This window comes from Eptatretus burgeri, chromosome 4 (genome assembly GCF_056783735.1).
Source record: "Eptatretus burgeri isolate ZD-2024b chromosome 4, Ebu_testis_v1, whole genome shotgun sequence".
In the NCBI taxonomy this organism is placed as follows: Eukaryota; Metazoa; Chordata; class Myxini; order Myxiniformes; family Myxinidae; genus Eptatretus; species Eptatretus burgeri.
In genome coordinates, this window is record NC_140964.1 from 82,781,117 (window position 1) to 82,808,677 (window position 27,561).

At 43.5% G+C, this 27,561-nt stretch overlaps 1 protein-coding gene across 8 annotated transcripts in view; it reads left to right on the forward strand.

Annotated features, from left to right (window-relative positions):
- The window catches only part of LOC147028539 (rabphilin-3A-like), a 70,200-nt gene that overhangs the window by 36,421 nt on the left and 6,218 nt on the right, over window positions 1–27,561 (forward strand). For 7 of the 8 annotated variants that reach the window (XM_085879047.1, XM_085879043.1, XM_085879044.1 and 4 more), the window contains 9 exons: window positions 2,561–2,704; window positions 3,197–3,326; window positions 5,382–5,468; window positions 6,987–7,167; window positions 8,393–8,491; window positions 12,052–12,207; window positions 13,384–13,530; window positions 24,384–24,463; window positions 26,515–26,589. In XM_085879047.1, coding sequence (XP_085735173.1) covers window positions 2,561–2,704; window positions 3,197–3,326; window positions 5,382–5,468; window positions 6,987–7,167; window positions 8,393–8,491; window positions 12,052–12,207; window positions 13,384–13,530; window positions 24,384–24,463; window positions 26,515–26,589 — 1,099 coding nt within the window. Of the gene's footprint in view, window positions 1–2,560; window positions 2,705–3,196; window positions 3,327–4,489; window positions 4,579–5,381; window positions 5,469–6,986; window positions 7,168–8,392; window positions 8,492–12,051; window positions 12,208–13,383; window positions 13,531–24,383; window positions 24,464–26,514; window positions 26,590–27,561 lie in introns of those variants that run through there. The other variant, XM_085879051.1, reaches the window with a different exon arrangement.

Consider the following 27,561-nt stretch of genomic DNA (forward strand, 5'->3'; position numbering starts at 1 on the left):
GACAAACTGATCACCACCCTCCTCCTTCTCCTTCTTCTTCTTCTCCTTCTCCTTCTCCTTCTCCCTCTCCTTCTCCCTCTCCTTCTCCCTCTCCTTCTCCCTCTCCTTCTCCCTCTCCTTCTCCCTCTCCTTCTCCCTCTCCTTCTCCCTCTCCTTCTCCCTCTCCTTCTCCCTCTCCTTGTCCTTCTCCTTCTCCCTCTTCTTCTCCTTCTCCCTCTTCTTCTCCTTCTCCCTCTTCTTCTCCTTCTCCCTCTTCTTCTCCTTCTCCCTCTTCTTCTCCCTCTCCCTCTTCTTCTCCTTCTCCCTCTTCTTCTCCTTCTCCCTCTTCTTCTCCTTCTCCTTCTCCTTCTCCCTCTTCTTCTCCTCCTTCTCCTTCTCCCTCTTCTTCTCCTTCTTCTTCTCCTTCTTCTTCTCCTTCTTCTCCTTCTTCTCCTTCTCCTTCTCCCTCTTCTTCTCCTTCTCCTTCTCCTTCTCCCTCTTCTTCTCCTCCTTCTCCTTCTCCCTCTTCTTCTCCTTCTCCTTCTCCCTCTTCTTCTCCCTCTTCTCCTTCTCCTTCTCCTCCTCCTTCTCCTTCTCCTTCTCCTTCTTCTCCTTCTCCCTCTTCTTCTCCTTCTCCCTCTTCTTCTCCTTCTCCCTCTTCTTCTTCTTCTTCTCCTTCTCCCTCTTCTTCTTCTCCTTCTCCTTCTCCCTCTTCTTCTTCTTCTTCTCCTTCTCCCTCTTCTCCTTCTCCCTCTTCTTCTTCTTCTTCTCCTTCTCCCTCTTCTTCTTCTCCTTCTCCCTCTTCTTCTCCTTCTCCCTCTTCTTCTCCTTCTCCCTCTTCTTCTCCTTCTCCTTCTCCTTCTTCTTCTCCTTCTCCTTCTCCTTCTCCTTCTCCTCTTCTCCTTCTCCTTCTCCTTCTCCTTCTTCTCCTTCTCCTTCTTCTCCTTCTCCCTCTTCTTCTCCTTCTCCCTCTTCTTCTCCTTCTCCCTCTTCTTCTCCTTCTCCTTCTCCCTCTTCTTCTCCTTCTCCTTCTCCCTCTTGTTCTTCTCCTTCTCCTTCTCCTTCTCCCTCTTCTTCTCCTTCTCCCTGAGTGTCCAGTGATATTCTCCCTTCCACTTCTTTAAGATGGTGAACTATCACTATCATGTGGCATAGCTCAACTTTCCTCTCCAGCTCACCTGCACTTTTCCCCATTTTTTTTATTTTTAATTCTGTCTATTTTTTTCTTGGCTTCTCAACATGTCCTTTGTCTACTTGTGTTCATATAATCTATCTATCATAGTGTCTGTCTCTTTTTTCACAATGCTCCATCCTTTGTCTGTTGGTTCCCCTCTGCTCTGTGATTTCTTTGTCACCCTCTCACTTCTGTCACCATATGCCGTAAGCTCCAGTCTCTATATCTGAACAAAAACTGCTTTTGTAATCTATTTTATGAACCTTCAGAGCTTTTTCTTTATAGTCGGCATCCAGTCCAGGATCGGGTTAGGGTCGAACACCAGCAAAATCACAAGTCATTGGTGTTTCTTGAAGAGCTTTAGGTATGCTCGGTGTACATTACATTCTACATCCTAGTCGTCTTGGGCCTTCACTGACGCATTCAGAGTATGCTTGCTATAAAATGACCATTATTTGTCTAATTACTCATTGGATTATTATTGGTAAACTCGTATAGCTACTGAATGTTGTCATTGAGTTGGGAGTAATAATACCATTCCTTTCTTGCTGTAAAGGCGTACAGGGCTGCCGAGGCAGTTTCACGAGCAAGGAGTACAGTCTTGGACGGGTCGCCACTCCGACGCAGGTTACCCCGAATGTTTTTTTACCCCAGTACACTGGTACTCATTTCACAAACCTCAGAAGGATGACGGGCTGAGTCAATCCCACCTGGTGTTAATTCAACAGCCTACAGGGGCTCAAAGTGAGGACCCTAAGGTCCCAAGCTAGCCACCTTATCCACTAACCCAACACCACACATCTGTTCTGAGAGTACTACTGGATAATTAATCTTTTATAAAACTAATTGCCAAAAACCAACCTTTGATTCTTAAAATTATATTATTTGGTTGTTTGGATGTAGGCCACATTTTGGTGCCCATCCCATGATCCTCTAATTTGTCAACAATGAAGTGTGGACTGGTGCCACCTCAAGGTCAGACCACACAGGACAGGTAGTTGCACCCTTTCCTGTAGGTCTTTTCTGATCCGGCTTGGTTTCCTTTACACTCCGACGGTTACGTGGTTATCCTCTTATCAGGATTGCTTCCAGGATTTGAACTTTACATACAGGTGAATCAAAATAAATTTAAATCTCTGTGGAGAGACGATCTTACAGTTAAAGGCCTAACAAGAGGGCTGTCAAGGGATCGTGCAGCCTGGAAAGCAGGCATTAGGTGAACCACGGCTTACACATGCAAGCATGGAAACAGCCGTATGATGATGATGATGATTGCATCCATGTTTGTGTGCCTCACCATATGATAATCTTGAAGGATTCATTCCAAGGCAGGTTTGGTTTGTATTTGAAAATCTCCAAGTTTTGCTGCAAGTCCTGAGATTTTGTGATATTGCGGTGGTGGTGCAGGTTGAATTCTGGCTGGTCAATGAAAACTGCACAAACGGATAGGCAACGCCGGAGGGACACGCTCACTGTCAAAGAGCAGGAGGTGATCCAGAATGTCGTGCGGAAGGCCGAGTGCATCGATGTCGTGGAAAAGAGAAGGATCGGGTGATTGTCTATGCCCTCACCTTTGTTTTGTTAATGTCTTGCCCTCACCAAATGTGGCAGCTCCTTGCATTAACCTTAAAAAAAAAAAAAAAAACTTTTTTTGACAATGTCAAGGCTCGTATAAGAGCTAACACACATAACATATAACAAGAGGGGTGGGAGAGGGAAGCACAAAACGGTGGGGAACAGAGACATGAGGAGATCTGTGGAAGGGAGAGGGATAGGGTGGGGTACACAGGGTAAACAATATGTACACGACAGGGACTTTCAGGAAGGAAAGCGGGGAATTTGAAGGAGGTGGGTTTGGGGTGGATTAGCGGAGGTAGAAAAGATCGTGGTTTTTTGGATTGGAGAAGATAAGAGGTGGTGGTGAACAGCTGTTTTGAAGACCTGGAGGGAAGAGTGGGATTGAAGAGCGTGTGGGAGTTTGTCAGTGAAGAGAGTGTAAGGCATTTAGTAGTTGTGGTGGTTTTTGTTTTTATTTCGTGACAGGTGGCTGGTCGAACGGTTGGAAAACTTGCAAAGAAAGGCAATTGGTGATGGCCTGGATCACTGCCTGTTGTGTGGAGAACAGATAGGTTTCCTCAGATCCACAGGTGCTGTTTGTGAGACTTGCCAGAAGGTGAGGATGGCTCATGGTGATGTCTTGCAGGTTAAATTTTTTTTTTTTTTAATACTTTTACACATTCAACTTCGACCCTCAATACCATTTAAAAAATAAATAAAATCTTCCATTTTATTCATCGTAAGCACAGAAGAATATTATCAGGTTTGAGAAATTTCTGTGTGCCCATTGTTTTTATTTATTTATTTATTTCTTCTTCTCCTTCCTCTTCTTCATTGTTTGTCTCAAGGTAATTTATGAGATTTGTGTAAAATATTGGTAACACAGGATCAATAGTGATACGGACTTTGTATGTAACGTCGTTGCATTTGATTTGTGAAACTTTCATCCACATGAAACACGAGTGTTATAACAACTTGCCTATTGATACGATCGAGTGCTGTTAGTCGGTTATGCTTCCTCTGCATGACAATTCATGAAAAGTGATTGAAATTGGCACGCTTGGCACAGCGTCGGTGGTGTGGGTGATTACTTGAGGCGGTGTTGAAACGCCTTGGATTATGTAGTTCCGTAATTTGTCAATCGATATTGCGCTGAGCATGTGTGAATTCCTTTTTATCTTCCAGTGCTGTATTTGGCAAAAATAATCCCTCATTGTTGTACAACGTCTTGATTTACCAATATAAAATTATACATATGGATAACCTGCTTTAGTCGAGTCACCAGCCTCTCCTGCTCTCTCGTTCGATCCCAGGGTGGGGGTGAGGGGGGATGGTGAAGAACGTGAAAGGTGGGGTGATGGAGAGCAGAACTATCAGCGATCACTTCAAGATGGCAAAACACAAATAGAGTCAGAAAAATAGAACCATCAATTCGACCAGTTATAAATGTTCAGGAAAGAGATATTTATTCAATTTTTCTGCCAACAATAAAATTGAAATTGCATGAATCCTCAGTCAGTGTGGGGGGGGGGGTGGTTGGGAGTGTGGAGAACCCATTACCCACCCACCCTCACCCATTTTCCACCTCCATATTCTAAAATCATATCTCCGCAGAATGAAAATTTTGCAGAATGACAATTCCAGTCCTCCGTGGAGGATATTTTCACGCACATAGGTGTATCACTCCGTATCGTCTGTTAACCTGATAGGTTTATGGAGTTTTATAATTGTGCATTTCTCGCTTCTGCAACTACCTCAAATTTTTTTTACAGTACTGCACTCAGATTTTGGTATCTTGGTCCTTGTTGGATTTTTATCCATCAAACTGAAGCATACCTGCCTGCCGATATTGCATCTCATGCCAACAGGTACAGAGATATAGTCCATGACTGGTCCGAATAATTTCCATAGCTGAGAATTAACCCTGGACAAGTCCTGTAGCTGCTCTATGCAGTCCTTGATCAAGGCAGGAAGTTGGAATTTTGCTTGGTGTCACAAGCACACAATGGCATAACTTTTTCTTTAAAAGGTACCATGGGATATTTTAATGTCCAGCAGTAAATAATAGCAGACTGGACAGTTTGCTTGTGCCCCCTCCAAAGGTGGATGGCCTCATTGTAAAACACCCTACCTGCAAAATACCAGGATGCCAGTTGATAGGTAAGGCTGGGAGTCAAACCCATTCTCAACAGTTCATAGAAGACTTCCTGACCTTCTGAGCTATCCTGTTAGCTGCCAAAAGACCATGGAAATTAAAGCTTTACCTGGTCCACGTTTAATTGGCACTATTATTAGTCCCCTAACGTTTTCACCGGAGGAAACTACAGGTTTACTCTCCATCTGTCCGTCCATCCGTCCCACCTGTGGTTTGTTTTTTGTTTTCAGACTTTTTCCCATACCCTCCAACATCTTCAATTGAAACTTGATACATGGCTTTATTATGATAAGTTACAGCAAAAAAGTTCAAGTTTCAGTGAGTTTCGTCAATTTTCACAGTTCTGTCCTTTTTGGACTTGGAAAATATCACATCGGTAGGGGACATGTATTCCAAAGCAATTCTCGCCCTTTATCTTGATTATAGTCCATTCTGACCAACATAATTAATTAGTTGTTCATCTAATGACTATATTTCTCGAATTTCAAGATGAATATTGTGCACGGTCATTTTCAGAACGTTTGCACCAAGTGTGGCGTTGAGACCATGTCCCGACAGCACGGGTCCTTGTGGCTTTGCAAGATATGCAGCGAACAGCGCGAGGTAACCTTTGATTACTCGATTAGCATGATGTCTTTGTTTTGTTGCAATCTATTAATTGAATGTTTAAATATTTAACTGTGATCTCATCCAGGTGAGAGCAACCACACTGTGGTGGAAGCAATAGAAGTTGAAGCTTTTCATTCACAATTCCTCGGGAGCAGTTTGAGCATCAGATCACATTGTCCGTTGTTGAAACTCGCACTGCTTTGTTTCGCAGGATATTAATTGCTGTTGCCAATTGAAGCATCAACAAATTTCCTTGTGCAAGTCTTTCCTGACTCCGTGCCTTGCTTTCCTGTTCCACTTCATGAGCAGCAACGTTTTGGCAGCAAATGCAATGTTGTTGTTGTTGGAATAGCATGGAAAGTGGAGTTTCTTACACCGATTGGATAAATTCAAGTAATTGTTTCCATGTATTGCTTGCGAAATTGAAGATTCACAGGTGTGTGTTCATTTCCAGACTTTGTCTGTTTGCCTGTCAATCATCTACAGGTCGCAATTCCAAACTGATCCTCACAAAACTTAACCAACTGCTACAGACAATCAAAAATTGGAAACTTATTGCTTTTGGGGTCTGTAGGTCAAAAGGTCAAGGTGACAAATCGTCAGTTTTCATCAGGTCACATGCTGCGTCATTTGGCGAGTGATTGATTTGGCGCTGGTTCAAATCGCAGTGTTTTACTGGGGTATGTCGATGTATCCCACTGAGACTCTGCATTAAATGCTCTGCCTTGTAAATATATTTGTCATATTTCATGAGTAGTGGTGGGAGAGGGTTTGGCTTAAGTTTTATAATTGAGAAAAAAAGTATGATGGGAGAGGAGTTGTGGAATCAGGTTTAAGAGGGAAGGGACATGGTTGGAGCAAATTGGAGTGGATAGAGGTTAAATTTTATTTTAATGATAATAATAATTATTATTATTGCCACATTTGTATATCATCATCTTGCATATGGCAGCTTGGCTACCGGGTAGCTATCATTTTGTTGGGGGTGTGGCTATGCCCCTCTACCAGTATACTGCAATTCATTTTGCCAACCTCGGAAGGATGACAAGCTGAGTTAACCCCACCTGGCATTAATTCAGTGGAAAACAGGGTTCAAACTCAGGACCCTAACATCTCAAGCCAGCCAACACCAGGCCCACATTTGTAGATGTAACAAATGGTGTAATTTATTTACATGGACCTCCTAATGGAGAATTATATAATATTTTTAATTTATTTATTTTTGTGATGGATCGAAGAATTTGAAATGTTTTGCATGTATAACTAACTTGACTTGAATCACTTTATCAATTATGGGATTATACATCTTGCCTAATGAAAGTCCTTTCATGTCCATATAATTGCCTTGGACTGAGCTCAATGCACCCATATGGTTCTTGCAGTGAACAAGTAATGCATGTAATTGGGGAACCCTATGGATTATAATTATTTGCTTTAAATGTACATTTGGTGATTGTATGAGTGATTGCCCTCAGTCATGACCTTGATTTTCATTCCCCCCCTTTTTTTAAGGTTTGGAAGCGTTCCGGCGCCTGGTTCTTCAACAAAATACCCGATTACTTGACACCAAGTAAAATGTTGTCTTCTCAGTCAAGTGCACGACACTCTCGAGCCTCGAAAGCAGAGGCTTCTTGTCCATCAGAAACTGGCATCACGCCCATGAATGTTAACCACTCATACGTACATGGAAAAGGTGGGATAATCTGCTGTTTTTGGTATACTTATTTTATTCGTTCCTCAGGATTGAAACGATATGACTTGTCACAATTGGGTACACACGATTTGTCAATCAGTTGTGGCTTTGTATCCATGAGCAAGTTTGGAGCTTTTCTGAGCCAGAACCGAGATATTTATGGTAACAGGAAGTGATTGTCGTATCAGAGGCCAGTGATGCTCAAGTGTGCTTGTGGGAAGTCATTCAGCAAAGCGGTGTGTGTGGTCAAAAAAGGTTCATGTTGAGGTTGGCAATTACTAAGGCACGTCCTCGGAAAAGGTGCGGAACTCGGTCGCACGTGGCATTCACAAGCAATACCTGTTTGTATGATGGCGTGTTCAGAGGTTCGAGCAATCTTTGCCTCCATATCAAAATAACTTACTGGTTGGGACATACGAATGATTGTTTGGTACAAAATTTCATGATCTTGTGCAAATAAGCTTCTTGGGCCTGTTGTTGATTGATTTTTTTTTTTTTTTATATCGGTGTCACCGTGTAAAGACAATAACAGGGCAATGTTCACACTAGCTTGTGGAAATGAGGCGTTGTGTTTTTCAGGCTTCTGTTGTTTTCGACTAAAATTGTTTTGATGTTGCTCCAGCAGGGGGTGCTGCATTGTAGAAATTGGCTGTTTGTGAGAAACTTGCAGTCGTGATGTTTTCTGTGATGAGAGTTTAAAAAAAAAAAGATTCCAAAGAAGCTGTCAAGTGAGCTAAGCTTAAAAAATTAAACATTGCAAACCGTTGTTAAGCTTGCGGTGCTTTCTGTAAGTATATGAGCATTAAATATGTCCGGTGTGTGTTTATTACAAAAGGTAACCTTGAAATGGGCTATTAAGCAAGAACCTGGTGCCTCATGCTTTTTGTCATTATGCGAGTAAAATTAGATCAACAAATATAACTGTAAAGGGCTTGATTAAGCCAAGCTTAAAATAAAAAGAGACATTGTAAAGGGGTTAAGGTCATGCTGCTTTCTGTAAGTATATTGGCATAAATATCTGGGTGTGTGTTTATTACAAAAGGTTATTTTTATTTTTTATTTTTGGCCGGTATGTAAATAAAACCATTCGAGTAGATTAAATGTTATTTCCAAATGAGGTCACTGATATTTGGAGAAGATGAATAAATGCCATTTGTAGGACACAAGTATGCTGGACTGAATGGTTTCTGAGAATGACAGCTGATTTGAAATTTATCTTGTTCAGCGACATCACATGACAGCAACAGCGAATCGGAATCGAGTTTGGAGGGAGATGCACTCAGTGATGGACCAAAACAAGTTAAAAAAAACCAATCGGATTCTGGTGAGATTTCCCCCCCCCCCCACCCCACACCACACCCCACAACTTTGAACCAAAGCAAATTGTAATAAGCACATTTGTTGCATCATTACTGAGGCATGGCTGTGTGGCAGATCGTTCATTATTTAAGAGAAATATTTTTGAATTTGGGAAGTGTGCAAGTCCACAATGGCCCGTCCTTTTTGGAGATTTTAGAAGGCCTCAAGCAAGTGCTATCAAATGGGGGCGGCCAACTTAAGGTTCCCACTGAAAGATCTGCATCTCCTTTTGTGCAACACCCTACTTGCAAAACGTCACAATGACAATTTGTAGTTTGGTCTTATTCCATGGAGAATCAAATTGAGACGAGACGGGTTAATCCGTCACACCAAGCTGTTGTGTACATTAAAAGGGGAACCCAAATGCTCAGACGACCTCAATGCTAATCCCTCCCAATTGATACCCGAAAAAATAGATACGATGCATCTTTTTCCGAATTACAAAGGAGGTAAATTTGCGGTTAAAGGTCAAAATAATCCTCGTCTTCTTCGTTTTCTTCAGATCAGCCGTATCATCACTGTACAGGTTACATCATGGTCCAATTCAACTCAAAAGGCAAATAATTTTCGATTTTTCCATCAATATGCCGAGTCAATGCGTCCTTGGTGCTTGTGTAGCAATACACACCAACATGGTTTCATGCTTCACCAATGGCCGAAAGACCCTAAGCTGCCAGGAATTGGCCGAGGTTTGTCCGAAACACCCGTTTGTGGATCAGGCCGAGAAAATTTTAGCTTTTGTGCTCGGAACATGTTACAGAGATCTATTATGAAACAACAGAGATGGCTACATCTTGTGGTTATCCACCACGATTGAGAGAGGATACCATGCCCATGATTAAGCGGACGAAACGGCCATTGCTCAAAACTTTAACACCATCTCCACCGAGCTGCCAGTACATGCACACGGACAATTTCAGCCATGAATCAAGCACCTATTGCCATTGCCCGGCATTTACCACAAGAGCACCTGCCAATAATTATTTTTGGCAACACTAATTTATGCAAATCAAATGAACCACCATCTATTCGACTTATAGTGGAGAGAAAGGTAGGTATGTATTGTTACGAATTCTGGCGTGCGAGCGATTGTGTAACTCCAATCGCAACCGCGTCGCCCACCGGACGGACAATTCAGTCGTGACCCTCCTGGAACTACCGCCAGGAGCCAGTCACGGGTGGGGGTTTAACCTCACCACGATCGTGCCAATTGCCCACCCGCGCAGGATAGGGTTGCTCGCCAAATTCGACCTCCCTAAGTACCTGCGCGAGTAGTCGACCGGGCGATCGTACCTCGCCGCAGGTCAGCTGAGGACACGAACCACTTAAGCGGTCCGTTCCGTGCTACAGTGATAACCGAGCGGTGTTATCGCCAACCTCGACGGATGTGATGCTGTTTCCCGGGTGTTCAAAACCCTCTACTAATTTATTCCGAGATTCAAGATGGCACTTTCAAAAGGGAAAAAGACGACGAACGGGATACATTTCACACAAGGACATTTATTTAAAGCACATATTGCACACACAACACAAGCAAGGCAGTCATGCAATATACAAGCAAGAAATAGAAAACAAAAGCAATGCGACCGACTATAAGCAAGGATCAATTTACATGCACAGTTACTTACATAGTTTCTACTTGGCAGGACACGGCGCCACAGCATGCATACAAAAACAAAGAAAACCCCTCCCCATAGGCAGGGAGGTAGACGGGGTTCGTAAACCTTTATGGCACGGGACCTGGAGGACCGAACAGGTCCCGTGAGACCGAAGTGTCTTACCTGCGCCCTCGTGGCGCGACGATGGGCAGGTCGCGACGTCGACTCCCCACAGCCTTGCGTAGCCGCGCCTGACCTCGGGCCCTTGGCGTGGTCAGCGAGCTCTATCCGGCGTTGATGCTGGTGCTTCCACGACCCACGACCAAACAAGCAAAAGACTGAAGGGCAGAAGAGGCTTCAGGACGAGAGAGAGAGAAGCCCAAAACGAAGAGGTCGAAACGAAGGGAGGGAGAAGAGAAGCCCAAGGGGTGACCAGCGCCACGAGACCAAGAACGAACGAGCCAGCATGAACCGAGAAGAGACCCCCGAGCCTTGCGTCTGTTCGACTTTTGTAAAGCGGGGCTCTGCCCTTTGCCCTCCGCTCGGATCGCACCTCACCCACACCAGGCGCGGGGAAGAACAGGTGGGAGAATCAGGCGGGAAAAATCCGCGCGCCCATCGGAACTCCTCTGGTTTCCTTTTGCGTTCGATGGTTTTCAACGTGGCTTGTTGCTTGGGTGGAGGTTTGTTCAAAATAACAATAGAAAAAGAAAAACGGCTATCTCAGAGTCGCAGCCCGGTGAACACGAATAAACCCTTTAAACAACAGTGGGGACCTATCTGCACATAAACTTAGCGTCATAACTGATCTAAAGACCCTTTTAGTGTATTGCGAATTTCCACAGCCATAACAGTATGTATGTATCATCTATTCTGAGAGGATTTGACCAAGGGCGCTAAAATTTCAAGGTCCACAAGACGCGCTGCTCCGACGCATGCTCCCATACCTGAACTGAATCCCCCATCAGCCATCACTCCAGCAATACCCACCACCACCACCACCACCACCCCACACCCCCTCTCCACCATAGCTCCACTCCCCCTCCACTGAGGAGGGACATCAACATCTCACGGACATGACTGTGGTGCTCAGACACAAATGGCGTCCCGGGAAACTATGAAATGGGTCAATCCCGTAACATGCAAGATACCTGGTCAGCCTGCAACGGGTGGGACAAAGCATTCGTCTCCCATTTTGTCTGTGCTGTCGAGCGATAACGGGTATTTATACTCAAGTAATATATAAAACAATTTATCAATTGATACAAAATCCCTCCCTTCTAAACCGCCAATTGAATGAAGAGCAAAACCTACCGAGCTGAAGTGAACATGTGACCAGCATTTTGATCTTTTTACACCTCCATCTTCACTTCCACCTTCTTCCTCTGAATCGCTCGCACAAGGCTCGAAACGATTCAGCTTCACAATTCCCCCGAAAGCGTTTCCCTTTCTAATTTTGTCTCCAATCGTTTCTTCAAAATCCCACAGATTAGTTTCAACAGACTGAGAACCTTCGGAGTTACTAATGACTGTGGAATCGGTGTCAGAATCTGAGCTCGACGTGCACCGTTTCTCCATGTAAGCCACCATTTGGATCAAAGTGGGTTCAGTGTGTGACCTCGCAGAGAAAATCGAAAATCGATACACTCCAGGGCTTTCTCCGACATTTTGTGATTGGCAAAAAAAATTCAAAATCGATTATTTCCCCCCCCCCCTTCAAATTGGACTGTGATTAATGATTCTCAATGGTTTTCAGAAAAGAAAAAAAAATTGCTTTTGGGTTCCCCTTTAAGGAGAAAGAATGTGATGATATTTGGTGAAGAATCAATATTTCTAACAGGCTGGTACAGTTGGTCACCATCCCAATATGGAGTGGTCACATGGACGAGCAGCACTCTTTTGTTTCCACCCTATCATGGTGACACAGGTAGCAGTGTGGAGGGTGGGATACGAGGAATCGCTGTTTCGGGGGCTCTTTCTGGCAGCAGCAGCCTCACTGATGACTGTCCTGGGAGCGGAGGTGCAGCGATTGGTCACGCCGACGCCCAGAGGACAACGACGCACAATTCGGACGATGGAGGCGGTTAGTGGCCTAAACACTGCGAAGTGGAGATGGCAGAACGGTTTTTCACTCTTCCGAACCTCCGGCGTTTGTGATACAAGTTGCATCCCCACGTTCTTCTCTGCCGTGCACTACGTAAAATCTGCCCATTGATGATCTTGCTTCTTTTTTTTTTCTTTTCTTTTTTTTAGTTTGTGTAACCTTGGTGTTTAAAAATGGTGTATGTCACCCCAAAGTCATTTCCTTGACCTCTCTTTATGCATCGGTGTATCTGTTGGTTAAAAAGTGTTCATCCTTTATTTCCAATACATATTTTTCCTTTAAATGAAGGTTGATTCAGAAGCCACGTATGACTGCATTTGGTGTTGCGTGCAACATTGAAATCATTTTTTTTTTTTGCGATTTGCATACAATTTTAGAGATGTGTGTTTTACGCAGTACTGGAACCGTCATCATTTATGTTGAATTGGTGTTTTTGTAATTGTTAAAAGCAGATTGAATTGGATGAAAAAAATGAAGTTTATTCAGCACTTCCCTTACAATGTGCTTGCACCTGTGATTGTTTATTCAACAAAGTTATATTTGAACAAGCTTTTTTTTTTTTTCTTCTTTTTTTTTTCTTTTTCTTTTTTCCTGTCTTCAAACGCTATCGTTTGTCCTACCTCTGTCTACTTTATTATTATTTTTTTTGTTCTGAAAATTTTACGCTCGAGTTTTTGTCGGTGGTTTACAAAATTTATGCTTTATAAAGTCTTGTAAAGTTGGTGCCATCTGGTCGAGTGACGTGCCTTAAATATGGGAGCGGTTCCTGATCCGAGGTAGCTGTTTATTTGTGCAATTGTTTAATAAATGGCTACTTTTGAGCCTTCATTTCTTTGTCTGCCTTTCTCAATTCCTGCTGTTTTTTCTCTTCCACTTAGTTTTTCTTTTCTTCTCTCAACCACCTGTGTGAACATGTAAATCGATGGCAGATGATTCTGTGCAAACAGCATTGCTTGTGGGTGCTAACACCTCGCCCTTGATTCCGTTTGTATGTGTGTGGTTTTATTTTTCTTTGTTTGTTTTTGTTTTCATAATTAACAAAAAAAGAAGCCAAATTCCTCTTCGGCCCAAATTCTGTCATAAAACCTCCAGTATCTACGCCTTTTTAAGGCTTGCTACACCATTTCTCTCACATCCTATCACTCTTTCCTGCAGCTGTCTCTCCTCGCACGCCTGTTACCATGACGACCAACCTTGACGTGCCTCGAGTTACCAAGAGCAATGAGAGGGAAACTTTGCCCAAGCAGGTCGTCGACTCTGACTTGCAGGAAATGCCACCTGAGTCTGAATCTGATGAAGAGAGTGAGTTATTTTTCCAGAAATGCAACTTCACACACTCCAGTTTGGCAGAGAAGAATTTGAAATTTATGTTAAAATGAGCTTGCTCTGCATTTTATTTATGGTTCACAGTTGCCATCTTAGCTTCATTGTGAAGCTGGGCTACGTCAAGCACCCTGTAGTGTTGACTTGTGCTCTAAGTGTCCTTAACATAAACTGCAACTTCTCACTTCACACTGTCTGGCACAAACGGTTGATATCCTTGAAAGTGAAGCTGAGTTGGACCTCATCATGAGTGTGCTTTGGTTAAAATCTCAGTTGAAGCAATAATGTCTGGATACTCGCTAAAAACTGGATTGCAGTTCAACCAGACATGATGGCGTAATGGTTAGAGCGTCCACTATAAATCTAGGATGTTGGTGGTTCGTACCCCACCCTAGTCATACCAAAGACTTTAAAAATAGTATGTGCTGCTTCCTGGTTTGATGCTCAGCATTGAAAGGATAGAGCACGGACAAACAACCACAGGTTGGCAATTGGTATCCATTGGGAGGAGGAAATTCCTCTAAGTTTTTCACTCTACACTCAGCAGGGCAATGTCACAGCTGTTTTGTATGAAAGTTGAGTCTGGAGTTGTCTCGTGTCTATGTTATACCACCTGTGGGAAGAAAGAAAGAAAAAAAAAAACCTCTGTGGCATGTGTACAGGTAAAAACTGAAGCTGTCTTCCAACCCCCTTGTGGGGGTGGGGCAGGGTGGATTTTTATTTTTATATTTTGGTGTGTGCCCATGACATGACCCTGGGTACAACCAACATGTATACAGTTTGTTTTATTAAGCTTTCAAGTGAACCCACTCTTGGATTCCTGACTTCGTCCACTCTCGTCGACAATGTGTGGCACTTAACGGAATTCTTTCATCTCCTCTCCCTGTCAAGGCTGGAGTACCCCAAGGCAGTGGTCTCAGCCCCATCTTATTCCTGATCTTCATCCCTGATCTCACTGACACTGGAAAATCCTCTTTATCTCTTTTGTGATGACCACTTTCTGCTGTGACATCTCTCATCCTTCCGACAGGCACGCTGCAGCCTCTTCTCTCTCTCTCTTCAGACCTTGACAAAATCGCAAACTGGTCAAACACTTGGAATATGTATTGTTATGTCGTTGAAGGGTTTAGACATTTCCTTAGAACAGGTGGAGTAGTATGATGGTCCGTGTACGAGTAGCAGGGACGCGTAGCTTAAGAATTGTCTTGTTTGAATGTGCCATACATGGGATGGTGTGTGGTAATAATTAATTGGGGATTATGGTTAAGGAAATTGTAGGTATATTCCCTGTAATGTTCTACCGGGTGGGACTGGGTTGCATTGGTGCTTTGCCAGGCAACCGGGGTGGGGGGGGGCACGGAGTCTTGGATCGCCTCCAAGGAGCAGAGATTTTGTTGCCCTGGGAGTGGAGGAGCCTAAAACCTAAATTGCGTGGGTTCGATTTGTAGGGAAGATTGCGAGTTAGAGGAGAGCTGGACTGTTCTTGGGAGAACTGACAAGGAGAAGGACCATGAACTCTGAGGAGAGTGTCTCAAAGGTGAGCTGAGTTTGAGGAGAACAGCGAGATGGGAGATCTTCCAGCCTGCCTGCCTTTTACTGTGTTTTGTCTGCCTGTTGCCTGTTCATTATCTTCACCACCTCCCTATCGCCTGCTTGTCCCGCTGATGTGTGGCTGCTTCAGTGCCACCCCCTACCACCCAGAGATATGCCACCCGGTTTTTGTTCCCTGTCCCCGTCTTTGATCGAGTTGAGTGCGAGGCATTTTTTTTATTGTTATTATTTTTTTAATACATTGTCGAGGCTCGTATGAGAGCTAACACGCAAGAGGGTCAGAAGATGGAAGGACAAAACAATGGGGAACAGAGACATTAGGAGATCTGTGGAAGGGAGAGGGATGGGGTGGCAAACACGGGGTATAGAAAATGGACATTACAGGGACTTTCAGGAAGGAAAGCAGGGAATTTGAAGGAGGTGGGGTTGGGGTGGATTAGCGGAGGTAGAAAAGATCGTGGTTTTTTGGATTGGAGAAGATAAGAGGTGGTGGTGAACAGCTGTTTTGAAGACCTGGAGGGAAGAGTGGGATTGAAGAGAGTGTAAGACATTTAGTAGTTATGGTGGTTTTTGTTTTTATTTCATGACAGGTGGCTACTTGACAAACCCTCCCATCTACTTCCTTTACAATCTTGAGCATGTTCAGTCATTCAAACTCCTGGGTCTCGCAATCAACCATGATCTTTCTTGGGGAAAACCACCTTGATTTGAAAGTTGGCCAAGGCCAAATGCCAACTAAGCATCCTGCATCATACAAAGTCCTTCCGTGGCACACCTGAACTCTTATCCACTTAGAAGGCTTTCATCCGCAGCTTGATGGAGTACTGTTCTCCACTCTAGTCTGGCGCTCCTTCCTCACACCTTGCTCATCTTAACGTCGTGGCAACCAAGTCCTTCGAGATTACTGAAGTCTCCCGTGCTGAAGTTGAGTCCCTGGGCCCATCGCTTTGCCATGGCAGACAGATCAGTAGTCTGTCTTCTACCGCCCCCTTTCTGCTCTTGCACCCTATGCTCTTTCCGTGTGCATATGGTCAGGTTGCACATGGTTCACTATCAACCCTCCTCTGGGGAAACTGTCAAAATCCAGGATCACTGCTCATTTTTGTTCTTGCTTGTTTGTTTGTTTATTTATTTTGTCCTCCCTGCGGAACCAACTTCCACATCCTCTTCAATCTCATTATTCCAGGTCTTCAAGGCAGCTTGCTGTTCCTCACCATCTCAGATCATCACCCATCCAAAACCATGGTCTTTTCTACCCTTGTTAACGAGCCCCCCCCCCCTAATCACTCCTCCATCCAAATTTCCAGTTTTCCATCCTTGGAGTTTCTTTCCTTTGTTATTAAGGTCTTTTTCATACATTTTGTTATGTACCAGGGAGCAATTTGATTTTTTTTGTAGATGAGCTGATTTTACCTGAAGAATATTATCATTTCTTTCTGCATGTATACTTTACTATAGTTATGTAGTTATTGTCTGCAGATTACTGGCATTGGACCTGTAACCAACTCTGGTATATGAGCGTACAACTCTCATAATACCCTAGTTCTAACTACCATTTTGCCTGCACAGCTGGTTTCATTTCGAAGTCAAACCATGGATATTTTGTTTCTTGATTCTATGCAGAAATGGGTTATGCTCACAAGATAGCTCGGATAGAGCATACTCACCTTTCAAGCTTCGGGTGCTTTGCAGGGCACTACATGGCTTCATTTAGTCGACTGTCATGCTGAAGAGGTCGTAAACTGTCCCATCTGCTACCAAAAGATCCCATGGTAGCTTTCACGAGGCTAAGGTCATCGTGTATTCGTAGCCTTGCCAAATCAGCATTTCTGCAGCTGATTTGCATTGGAATGGCAACCATGGCCTGGGTAATTGCTCAATGACAAATGACGTTCACGGCTGTTTGAGGTCAATTTGGTCATACATGAACATGCATCGAAAAGTGTCGTCCTTTTCAGCCATCACACGGGAATTCAACAACCTTTTTATATTTGTTGTGAGAGGATGGTGCAAACGTAGTGCATATAACTTTGAGCTGTCGGGTTGGGAATATTATCCAATCTAGACTATAAACTGTTGGATTGGTGCTCTATCGTGCCCTGTCCCTCAGATGGATGTTAAGTTGGGTGTCCAATCTGCGAGCAGTAGTTAATGCAGGTTAAACATCTCGCCGTACCTTTCAGGGAAGTGTCGGTGAGTTATCATTGGTACCTTGAACAAATTACAAATTCCTGCCCAAATTGGTTCCATTCAAACGCCAGGCCGAGCCAGCCAGTTCATGAAAGACTTGAGTCCAAACTTCCTCTGTGGCTGACCCCATGAGGTGATTAGATTATAGTAGTGGAGACTTTTGTGCTCATCCCAAGTTGCGCTGTGGGCATTAAACATCAACCAGCAATATGTGGGTAAACATCACTTTTAGACCTGATCAGCTTGGACAAGCAGATTTATTTACCAAGTGGATTCAATGTAAACCTGGATTGCCAGTCTTGGTGGCCTAATCACTTGTTGACATGTTACTCTCGATGTCGTAACACATCCTATAGCATTAGGGTAACAATTTTTCAACTAGTAATAGGCGTCCACAACCATCCTTGACGATGTTTGGAACGTTGGTCGAGACCCTCACTTATTTATTTTTTTTTCTTTTCTTCCGCCCTCACTTTTTCACCTTTATTTGTTTTTTTTTTCCACAACCACTTGAGCGATTGACAAACTTTCAACATCGGAGTGCCTACCCATGGAGAATTAATTTTTTTTAACAATGTTACATGATGACTGGATGGAAATTCCAAAATTTTTCTGGCTGGCATTCCAAAAAAAAAAAAAAATTAATCTTTTTTGCAGGGTGTTTCACTTGCGTGGGATAAATGGCATCGGCCAAATTATGTGATCTTGCAAGCTTAATTTTAGGCTCGATTTCACAGTCCCATTGACTAGTTTTGTGCTCAATTCCAGCATCAGTAAACTTGAGAGGTTCATTTCTTTCCATGATCGAGGCTCATTGTAGAGCAAGGTCAAGGAGGGTATGAACTGACCGTGGGGCAACCATTGGACACGAGTAAGGTAATGAATGAAGGAGAGAGGAGGAGAGGAAATGCAGTATCCTGCAAGTTCTGTTCTGTTCTGTTGCGTATAGCAGCTTGGCTGCCGGGTAGCTATCATTTCATGGAAGCGTGGCTGTGCCGCTGATGCCGTGCCCCTCTACCAGTACACTGGTACTCATTTCACTAACCTCAGAAGGATGACAGGCTGAGAAAACCCTGTCTGGTGTTAATTCAGCAGCGAACAGGGCTTGAAAGTCAGGATCCTAAGATCCTAAGCCAGCCACCCTAACCACCATGCCGACACCAGGCTTACCTGCAAGTAAAAGGGGTGGATTAAGTTGGGTTATTGGGTTTAAAAAAGATTGTGGGTAACGATGGGGGATGACTTCATATGGTACTACACCCCATGCTTGAAGCCTTGGAGGAAAGAGTGAGATAACACTGCCTATCTGAAAGGCAGCTCCACAGATGTGAGAAGCGAGCAACAAAAGTGTTGAGGTGTACAGGCAGCCTGGATATTGTAATTTTAATCAAGAAGGGGTTACAGGAATAATGCATACATCCTGTAGTCATTGGGGAGGGGAAGGCAAAGGGAGCAGGATTCGAGGAGAGGCAGTTTAAAAATAATAATAATAACAGCGAGGCCACCGACCGGCCTGCAATGTGAGTGCAACAGACCCTTTGCTTCGGCACAGTTCTTTTGCTTAAAAAGCACAGTTTTGGTTTCATTTATTTAACCAAGAACTGAGGAAGAAGAGGTTATGTAAATTTTACTCACATTAAGCCCACATCATTTCAACAATAATGCCAATTGTAGATGTCTGGGGGAAGCATTAGCAGATCCATCATCAACCATGAACATCCACAATGCCAACAACAGACCAGCAAACCAACAAACAGATCCACCAACACAGCACATTTCTTGGTGTTTTAATTGATGAGAATTTGTTTTGGACCACTTTGGACCAGTAAGGATCTGAAGATCCTTACTATTGCGTGTGTGTTTTTGTAACGCCACTCGGACAGTTGTGGGCCGATTACATCCAAATTTGTTACAGAGGATCAGCATGACCCCAATTAATGTAAAGGGGTGTTTTTATCTTTCCCAGTGGTCTTGGGGGAGGAACGCAAAATCTCCGTAAATGTCGTGTAATGCCACCTTCAGGTGGGGGAGGGTATTACAAGTCTCCACCATTAACAGCACAGTTTTCATGTCCCCACGTTTTCCAGTGTAGTGAGGTGTTTGGAATTATAAGCAGTAGGTATGTTTTGGGTTCATGCACGTAACTTCATGGGTTCTTTTTTTTATTTATTTTCTGGAGTGATTGAGGCAGATGTCGGTTGCCTATACACCACCCAAATCAAGGTATGTGTCAGAAGAGCATGTTGCATGCTTGGAGCAAGATCGTCCATAAGGCGGGTACTCTGCTTGTGTGTATAATTTATCCAAGAAAATTTCTAGAAGTGCTGGCATTATAAATTAATTAAAGATTGTTTTTCCCCCCAAACAATACTTCTTTCATTATATTCTACGAAGCCTGCTGTAGGCTTAACGTTGAGGTCGCTGGCTTGAGATATTAGGGTCTTGTGTTTGAGCCCCTGTTGTGCTGTTAAATAACACCAGGTGGGTTGAATCAGCCTGTCCTTCCAAGGTTGGAAAAGTAAGTACCAACTTACTGGAAACAGGGGCACTGCACCAGTGGCACAGCCATGCTCCCAGCAATAATGCAACCAACAGCCACAGGCTGCATACAAAATAATAATAATAATTATATTCTACTCTGATCTTGTCTCGGCTGAATTATTTTTCAACAAAAAAGTGTTTGGGGCAATTCATTAACGTTGCCAATAGATACGATCTATTCCTATGATCTCCTATCCATGAGGACCAAAAAGTTCACCAATGACATCATAGGTCACATGGTTTAGTAGCTATGATTTTTTTTTAGGAAGAATGTTTTCTCCAGAACAGGTTGACAAATCAATGCAAAACTTCACCAACATGTTCCCAAAGCTTTGGGGATATCAAGGTGTTCATAAATAGTCAATAGGTCACATGGTCCGGCAGTTATATTGGATTGAACGACAATCATAAAAAAATATTTATCTTGAACTCCATCAATCGATGTGAAACTTCACAATTATGATCTCATCGTGATGGAGAATGTGTTTTAAATTTCAACCTGATCGGACGCATGGTCTGGTAGCCAGAATTATTTAATATTTTGAATCTGTGTCCAGGGATTTAAATTAAAACAAGTATGTGTAATGTAATAATGTGGGTGGAGGCATATCTGGCAACGTCGACAAGTGCCCTTGTAGTTTAACATGTTTTTATTACTTCTTTCTTCACTTTATTTATTTATTTTATTTTATTTCCCAGAAATATATATTTATGTTCCACTCCTGATTTACAAAGGTTGTAGTACAAACTTTATAGACATGCTCACATTGTAATAGTACTGTACATAGTCTATAGATTATATCTTACATTCTCCATCGTACGTACTTTCTGTAACCAACTTCCTTATAATATTCCACCGTTAACCACACCAATATATTGGCCCTCGGGCAAATGTGTCTCGTGGTCCACCCCCATCAGGCTGATTGACAGTTGTAGTTCCTGCCCACCCCTCTGATCCCTTTCTATACTTTTACAAAGGAATGCAGTTTTGCATACTTTTTCTTGTTGGAGAATCCTTTCAAGCTCTTAAAATTACGATAGCAAAGGACGCTGCACCAAGTAAAACTCTGTCGAATGATACCAGTCATTGCCATTGAGAGAGAGGCAGCTCAAAAATATGCCATCTGAAGATGATCATTTTATTATTATGACGCTGTGCTCACGAAGCGAAAAGCAGGGTGAGGCGATTGGTGTTGTCCGTCGTACGTCATACGTGTCTGTATTTTGTTAAGCATGTACATCAAAAACCGTTCAGCGGAGGGAATTGAAACTTTACCACATGTTACATGACAATGTGATATTGTTGTGGGGCCGGGTCTCAGTGGCGAGCACGACCGCTAGCAGGAGCAGGAGAGTCGGCTCCACCGAACACACCGGAATTTAGGTCGTAACCCTCGGATAAGTCCGAAAGGCACGGGTCCCTTACAGGACCATGAATCGCCAATAATTCGACCGCGTGGGGTAGGGTTAATTGCCAAACTTCAATATACCGAAGTACCCATGCGGCAAAACTATCGGGGAATTCACACCCTCGACAGACCTCGAGCGGAACGAACCGTTACCGTGCCCGAACCGTGTGTAACCCGAGCGGATGGTTACCGAGGCCTGTCGGTCCAAATGAACAATTTACTGCCTTGCTATTTCTCAACACGCACCATGCTAAGCCAATGAAAGAAATGACAGGGAACGAGCTGGGACAATCAACAATAGGGGAATTTATTTACAATAATCGGGGGACGAGTGGAGCACGTAAGGGCAGAGTTATCCGAATATAAAAGATATGGAAATTTATGCACAAGCACTTATACAGGTGCTACTTAAAGGACTGGCCCACGCCAGACACACACCCCCAAAAAGAAATGGACCCCGTCGGGTCTTTATTGATACCCCCAGCTCGGAGGGAAGGTGAGCTGGAGGTAAGAAACTAGCTTGGACCTTCCCGCCTCGTACGGCCCTTGACGATCCGGCTCGGTGGGACTCTAACCCGTAAATCGATGCCGCTGCAAGCACCGGGTACGGAGGGTAGCATCGGGCTCCAGCATGCTCCTCTGGCAAGTGACGAGACAGCGAGTGCCAGCAGACAAGACAGGCAAGCGATTCTTGGCGGGACAGACTCACAGGCAGGCAATCCTCCGCGGGACAGGCTCGAGGGAAAAAGGACCTCTTCGTGCACATCCGCGCTTCTCTTAACCCCCCCCCCCTCCCCGCACAGGGTGGGGGGGGGAACCCGCTCCAGCGCAACTCGCCTCCAGATTGGCCAGTTCGTCTTAGGTGATCCGCTCGCCGTTCGTGATTCGTCTGGGGGGTGTGGCGAGCATCCTCGCGGCCCGTCCCCCCGAGAGGCATTCCTCCTTCGGGCGACGTGCCTCCGCATTGGCTGGAACGCAGCATACGTCGCTCACGCTTTGCCCATTGGCTGAAGGCAACACGCCTTGCTTGACCCTGGAGCGGAGCCAATGCGTCGGTTGCCAATGGAACTCTGCGCATATGTGCCGAGCGCCTGTGGGCGTCAGAATGGCCGATGGTGGAAGGAAGCCAGGGAGGATGGCGTTGTTGTTGTTGTTGTTGGTGTTGTTGTTGGGGTTGTTGTTGGGGAGTATAAGAAACTAACTACAAAATAACTCACAGCACACATACACTCAGCTCCCGTTAGACACAGGGGAGGGATTCTAACCATACACATACTTATAGAAATAACAGCTACAGGGACCTGAATGTTGAGTGCTCATGGCTGCCAGATTCGTAACAATATATAGTGGTCACTCTTTTGAGGCCAAAGGTAAACATTGACCAATTTTCTAAAATCCTCATTTTTCATGTGATTGATTAGATATTTGAAGAGGACTTGCATATCAAGTCACTGAATCCAACTTCCAACTATTTTTGAGGTCAACATAGGCCAAATTTCTGAGGTTGTCAAAATGAGTACCAGTTTGTTGGGATGATCAAGCCATTTGAATATCCTGCATCGGAGTGGTGACCCGTCCAGGATTGTGCCCAATAGCCCAGGAGACTGCTTCGGTAACACCAACACTGTACAGAGTATGGTCCCAATGGATGGTTGGATTGGCCAAATTTCTAAAATTGTCAAATTACATCTGATTGACATGGAATTTGAACAGCATTTTCATATCATCTCAATGAATTCAACCACCAATTATTTTTGTCGTCAACATGGGCCAAAAGGTCACCATAGGCAAAATTTCTGAAATCGTCAATTTTCATCTGATTGACTTGAAATTTGAACTGCATTTTCATAAAAATGACCATCATGTGTCACATGGTCTGGCAGCAATTTTGGATTTATGGGAAAAATCTTTGAAAACCTTTGTACAAGAAACCACATAACTGACCAATGCAAAATTTAACTACCCATTGGAAATGTGGTTTGATAAAGATGACGTTATCGGTAATATTGTCTGGCAGCCATATTGAATCAAAGGGAAAAAAACCTGAAAAACCAAAACAGTTAGCTCGCACCAAATCCTCAAGACTGTGTGGGGTATGTATTCTGTGAATACCATCTAGTTGTTGTTATTATTTTTATTTTTTATCAGCTGACCAGACTAGGTAGGCTCTCATATTGTAGCTTAAGTGACTTTTTAGAGAAGATACTCCAACTTTAGTTTTGAATGCAGTGGGTGAGGCCGACATTTTTTTTCCACACCATCCCAATTTAGAGAGTACTAGCATACTCTCTGATATACAGTACTCGTTTGTTATTCTGTTAATTTATTTGCTTTGTGATCTTTGTAGATTTTGTTCTTCTTGACAATGGTTGTATTTTTAGAATTGTGGAAAAAAAAAAATTGAAACTTGAAACTTGAAACACAAAAGGCATTGTGAAGCAAAACTTGTGGTCAACTACTTGCACATGAATTAGATTTACAGAATTGAAAAATTGCACTAATGTGGGATTAAATTCATGCCTCGGTAAGAGAACAACCAATCTTCACCTCACTTTTTCCAATTCATCGAACTTCTGCATGAAATATCTTATGGGCTGGCAGCTTTGAGCTGTCTAGCCTGAGTCTGAATCTCAACCCAGGGATAAACCACCACCATATTGTTTGGCAAGCCATCAATGTATGTGCCGTCCCTGAGAAGGACGTTATGCCCGAGGACCTGTCTGCCAGCACTAGTCTTTGATGGACATTAAAGATCTTCTGTGCAGACAAAGCGAGTAATCGCCGACACCCTGAATTTTATTTTTACAAATTTCTGCCGAAATCACCTTCAGTCAAACGGCAGGCCTGGCCGGACGGATCGTGAAAGACATGGGACCAAAAACGTTCCCTGGCTAACCCCACAAGGGAATGCCGCTAATTGGGGCATTAAAGAAGTAGTAATGGTTCAGCATGAAATATCACACTTCATAAAACCTTTGGAGACCACTGCGAAAAAGAAAATTTCAGCTTAAATTGTCAAATACATGACAAAGTCAGTTAGTAGTATGAGGCTCATGTTGTGGAGAGAGATTGTACACCCAACTTTAAAGTACTTGTGTTGAAAATTATTCTCTCTGAATCTTACACTTTTCTTTTTCTCAGGTGTTCTTGGAATGCTGGAGTTCAGCTTATTATACGATCCTTCCTCCAGTTCAGTGCTTTGTTTCCTGCACCGTGCTAAGGTTAGTGGCTGTGCTCTGACATCATTCTTCACCGATGTCATGAGTTTTCGTGTTTTCTTCTTCTGCAGAAGTTTGTTTGGAATTAAATACAAACCATTCATCTCAAACTTCAGTTGATCTTCTTGCCTGTGGAACTGTTTTATATGGAAGTAACTCAACCATGAAACAAAGATTTGGATGTCTTAGCCAAAATGTCCTGCATGTTATTTGATATTTTCTCTCTCTTTCGCCACAAACCTCTGGAGAGCGAATACCTCCGTCAGGCTGAACAGTTCACGTTTTGTATCTCACCGATAGGCCGGATCTGGATTCAGACTTTAACCAAAATCTAATCGGCTTGTTCTTGTCACCGACCCAACTCATCCACCTACAGTGCCTTTCGAAAGTCTACATCGCCTTTCAAATTTTTGACCTTTTGTTGCCTTATAGCCTGGAATTATATTCCATGAAATTAGACACTTTTTCCACCTTTATTCACACATCATAACCCACAACTTCCAAGTGAAAAACCAATTCCACAAATTTCAGAAAATTAATTAAAAATACAAAGCTGCCCTTCTGTGAATCTCCGATCTGATCGTTTATAGTTCAGTTGAGAATCAAAATCAGATGAGACGGCTGTAGAATGAGTGTTACCTCTAATATCCTGTCAGTTTGTCATGCTATTACTTGAGAAAGGATTAACCTCTTTCAATGAAACCAGTGACGATGGATTCAGGGAAATCCCAGTAAGGTTTCCATTCCATTCCATTGGGACCATACTCTGTGCAGAGTGTTGGTGCTGCCTAAGCAGTCTCCTATGCTATTGGGCACAATCCTGGACAGGTCGCCACTCCGACACAGGATAATGCTGGCACTCATTTTGCCGACCTTGGAAGGATGACAGGCAGTCAACCCCACCTGGTATTAATTCAACAGCCAAGTGGGATTTGAACTCAGGATCCTCGGATCCCAAGCCCACCACCCTAACCATTACGCCATCGCCAGGCAGAGTAAGGTTTGTGATGCAAAAACAAAAAAATTATATGAAAAAACGGAAGGAAGATTTGGGTGGAAAACTAACAGTTTGGTGGCGAAAAATTTGGCGAAACTGCAAATGCCAACTTGTGACATCTCTCCTCTCTCACTCTCACTCTCACTCTCTTTTCTCTGCCTCTCTCTCTGCCTCTCTCTCTGCCTCTCTCTCTGCCTCTCTCTCTGCCTCTCTCTCTGCCTCTCTCTCTCTCTCTCTCTCTCTCTGTCTCTCTCTGCCTCTCTCTCTCCCTCTCTCTCTCTCTCTCTCTCTCTCTGCCTCTCTCTCTCTCTCTCTCTCTCTCTCTCTCTCTGTCTCTCTCTCTCTGTCTCTCTCTCTGTCTCTCTCTCTGTCTCTCTCTCTCTCTCTCTCTCTCTCTCTCTCTCTCTCTCTCTCTCTCTCTCTCTCTCTCTCTCTCTCTCTCTCTCTCTCTCTATATATATATATATATATATATATATATATATATATATATATATATATATGAATAGTAGTAATTATGGTTAATTTTTCACTATGTGAGAACCATTACTGACATTATATATATATATTTGGGTAGCTTAAAAGTGTCACATGTTTGTGAGTGCATGAGTCTCCACTGCTGCTCAGATCTACTGTAATCTATATACCCCATCATGGCACTGCATTGACTTGACGATTTGTCTTGGTCTGTAAGGCGATTCAAGTCAAATAGAGAATGAAAACCACTGTAAAGCCATGTCAGAACTACAGTTTCACCATTTCAGATACCTGCATTCAGGCTTTAGCTCACCCAGCCAGGCAGTGCCGGGTAGCCTCTGCCAGTTTGCCATAAGGTTGATCACTGCATGGAGTCGGTCAGACATCAACCTGATGGGAATAACAGCCTTTATTGTGCCTTGTACAACATATATTTCCTTGTATCTTTCTTATAAACCTTATCTTCTCTTCCTCCTTTGTTCATAACCCTCTTCCTGTTTGTACAGACCCCTCATACTGTCCTGTTCTTCGTCATACATATAAATTTTGCTTCTATATTATGTAACTTGTTTTTTAACAGAGCCTCAAATCCATGGATTCAAATGGCCTTGCGGATCCTTATGTGAAGATTCATCTCCTGCCAGGTGACAGCAAGGTATGATGAATGTGGATGGGGATATTAATTACTTCTTACATGTGCACTTTATTTTTCCACTGTGACTGATTTTTTGCTTCTGCCGACACCATGATAGATGTCCTTACTTTAGTAGTTTTATAGTTATAGTAGTTATAGTTTATGGCAATTAGTTTTATAAAAGATTAATTATCCAGTAGTACTCTCAGAACAGATGTCTGGTGTTGGGTTAGTGGATAAGGTGGCTAGCTTGGGACCTTAGGGTCCTGACTTTGAGCCCCTGTAGGCTGTTGAATTAACACCAGGTGGGCTTGACTCAGCCTGTCATCCTTCTTATGTCAGTGAAATGAGTACATCAGCGGCATTGTCACCCCCCTGCCCCCCCCCCCCACAAAATGGTAGCTGCCATACACAAGAAGAAGAAGTTCAAACCTCAGCTGAGTCCTACCAAATAATTTTAAAATGGTACATGCTGCTTCCTTGCTTGATGCTCAGCATTTAAAAGGATAGAGCACAGACAACCATAAGTTGGCAACCATTGTGCAGACTGATTGGCTGTGTGGCCTCTTCCTGCATTGCAGTTCCACATATCATGTGAATATTGTAAGGGAACTCATATCATGGGAATGATCAGATGTCATTTGGGGGTTCTGGGAACTATCTCAATTTATTTGTGCTGTACATTCTGCTGTTCTATCATGGAAGAGCTAGAAGACAAAACAGAACAGAACAGAACAACAACAACCAGTGGAATGTGGCGAAGCATATCAACAGCAGAATAGAGTGACCCAACAGAGGGACGGTTTGTGGAAGAATGAGAGCAAGGGAAGGGGGTTGAGGAGAGGATACAGGTGGTGAACAAATTTAATGCAAGCTCAAACACAGCAAGAAGGGGGCTGCAAGGTTGTGTTTTTGTTTGTTTGTTTGTATTTGGTACATAAACTTCTGTTTAACTTAAAAACTGGAACGGCACTCGCACAGCGCATAGTCTCA